General features: G+C 35.9%; 1 protein-coding gene across 1 annotated transcript in view; it reads right to left on the reverse strand.

Annotated features, from left to right (window-relative positions):
* Positions 1-2,097: 2,097 nt before the first annotated feature.
* Positions 2,098-2,867, reverse strand: part of LOC128248671 (uncharacterized) — a 27,519-nt gene continuing 26,749 nt past the window's right edge. The window contains exon 12 of the mRNA XM_052970312.1: positions 2,098-2,553. Coding sequence (XP_052826272.1) covers positions 2,099-2,553 — 455 coding nt within the window. The 3' untranslated portion in view covers position 2,098. The remainder of the gene's footprint in view (positions 2,554-2,867) is intronic.

A 2,867-nucleotide genomic window follows, 5' to 3' on the forward strand; every position in this document is an offset into this window, starting at 1 on the left:
ATATATATATATATATATATATATATAATATTGGGATGAGAGTTTCGTGTGTTAGCATTGATCAGACATTATTAAGTTTGCTAACAAGGTGACATGCTGGCAGAAACGTTTGCACTCCGGGTGAAATGCTTAGTGGTGTTTCATGTCTTTACGTTCTGAGTTCAAATTATGCCGAGGTCGACTTTGCCTTTCATCCTTTCGGGGTCGATAAATTAAATACCAGTTGCGTACTGAGGTCGATCTAATCGACTGGCCCCCTCCCCCAAAATTTTGGGTTTTGTGCCTAGAGTAGAAAAGATAATTAATTTTGCTAAGAGTTAACACACGAAACTTTCAATCTTTCAGTTACGCTGTAACCTCTGCTAAACGTTAATAAAACGTTAATACATAATAAATTAGGTTTATTATTATAGTTTTATACCTTTCTTTTACATATTTTAATCTTATTTGAAATTCATCATATTTACATGAACAACAGAAACGTGTGTATTACAAACATCCTTCTTACTACGAATCTCTTTTTTACTGTCAGATAGATCAGTGTCTGCTAAACACACACATAATTTAGTCGTCGCTCAACCTCTCGAAAATAGCAGCGAAAACTCTCCCAAATCACACCCCAAAAATAAAGCTGGTCTTGAACAATGTAGCTTCTTATATACAATCGACGGGATTGTCACGACTGGAATGCCTTTCATTACATTTCTGGAATTCTGTTATTTATTTAAGTTCTTTTTTACGTTCTAAATTTAAATCGCGTCGAGTCACCTTTTGGTTCAAAATCTGTGGGTCGTTAAAATAATTCCCAGTTAAACATTTGGGCCAATTTAAACGCGGTCAGTCCTCTAAATGTGAAAAAATACCTCATGGTTATGATGGGGATGGTGTCTGTCTCGGGAAATTCAGGATTAGCTTTTGTTACTTTTGTTGTTATTGTTTTTAATCTGAGACATTTTCACCATAAAAGCTGGAGTTTTTTCTTAACATATTCCAAGTACTTGTTACTTAATCAATGTAACCATGAAACTTTGACAAATATTAATAACAATATTCTATATATTATTTCAATGAAAGAAAAAAGAAGATAAAAACAATAAAAATGTTGAACATGAAATTGCTTTGGTTTTATTATTTTGCGTCGGAGAAAGCGAAGAACTGGTGGAATCGTCAGCACGCCGGACAAAATGCTTAGCGGCATTTCGTACACCTTTAGGCTCTGAGTTCAAATTCCGTTGGAATCAGCTGTACTTTTCATCATTTCGGAGTCGATGTAATTGACTTACCCATCCCTCGAAAGTGCTGGCCCTGTGCCAAAATTTGTCTCCATAGTTATACTAAGGCATCAATATAGAGTGGCTGATTCTGCATGAGTAAAGATAAGCGAGTTCGTGATAAACGGAAAGGTTAGCAGATGTAGAATGCTGTGGAGGCGCGTGGTTTGGTGGTTAGGGTGTCAGCATCATGATCGTAAGATTGTGGTTTCGATTCCTGGACCGGGCGACGCGTTGTGTTCTTGAGCAAAACACTTCATTTCACGTTGCTCCAGAGCAAAATGCAGCGAGCTGGCAGAAACGTTAGCACGCCGGGGGAAATGCTTAGCGGTATTTCGTCTGCCGTTACGTTCTGAGTTCAAATTCCGCCGAGGTCGACTTTGCCTTTCATCCTCTCGTCAGAGGTATGTTTTTTCTTGTTATCGTCCACTAAATTTATTCGATTCTATAGATTAATGAAGGAAAAGTTGTCTGAATCGAATTTAATGATTTCTTAATACATTTTCTTTCATCCCTATGATTTGGAATTTAATTATAAAACCCAGATTTACAATATTGATTTGATATTAGGACACAAGATTACAAATTTGTGCTGGAAAGAACATGAAAAATAGTCCACGAGGTTTATGATACTTATTTTCTGAAAGAAATTAAAGAAAAATCGAAACTTGGATTTCTACTCAAAACATAATCTTCCACGAAAAATACTAGTTACAAAAATTTATAAAACATTAAGGCATTTTATAGCATTCATAAATTTTAATCAAAGTGATATTTTCTCAGTCGTATCTATTATGTATATATTTCATATCCTCAATCAGTTATCTTTATTCTTTTTGATTCACCCAAAACGGTAGTTTGCGACCGTACGTGCTTTCAGCTAATTTCCGTAATAAGTAATCCAAACGAAAAGCAGTTAAGCCGATTAGCTGAATGACAAGCGTGAAGCCGTACAGGGCGCCACTGATCACACCGTAAACGTTTAGCCTTGACAAAGGAGATGAAATGCCAATATAAAACGCAGACAGCATCGCCAGCCACAAAACATTGGTGACAACCATACCGCACCAAGCGTAGTTTCGTAATCGTTTTAATCGCTCCCCAAGTTCAGCCTTCGCTAACCCCAGGTTAACATCATTGCCTAAAAGTGTAGATCGAAGGTTTTGCCAAAATTCATGTTCTTTCTGTTGCAATTCATTGCCTTCCTCTAATGAGAACAGATTTCCGATGACGTAAGAACTGTTCTTGGTTTCTGCATTCTTTTCTCCTGTTGATGATGGAGCTGGCATCGTTTTATTCGAAGCAGTTTTGGTTGATGTCGTATTAATGAACACATCGGCAGTGCGGCAAAAGAAAATAATAAAATAGTACATGAAAGTGATTTTTAAAACGGCAAATTAAGTTAAATGATTATCATAACAATTGGCGTCTACTTCCTTATTTGGTGACAAATATTAAATAATCTAAATGTTAAGGATTTCTCCCTTTCTCTCTCTCACTCACTCATTCACTCACTTTCTCCCTGTCTCCATATACACATATATGTATATTGTTATATATGCATATATATATATATATATATATATATATATATAT

This window comes from Octopus bimaculoides, chromosome 9 (genome assembly GCF_001194135.2).
Source record: "Octopus bimaculoides isolate UCB-OBI-ISO-001 chromosome 9, ASM119413v2, whole genome shotgun sequence".
Taxonomy (NCBI): Eukaryota; Metazoa; Mollusca; class Cephalopoda; order Octopoda; family Octopodidae; genus Octopus; species Octopus bimaculoides.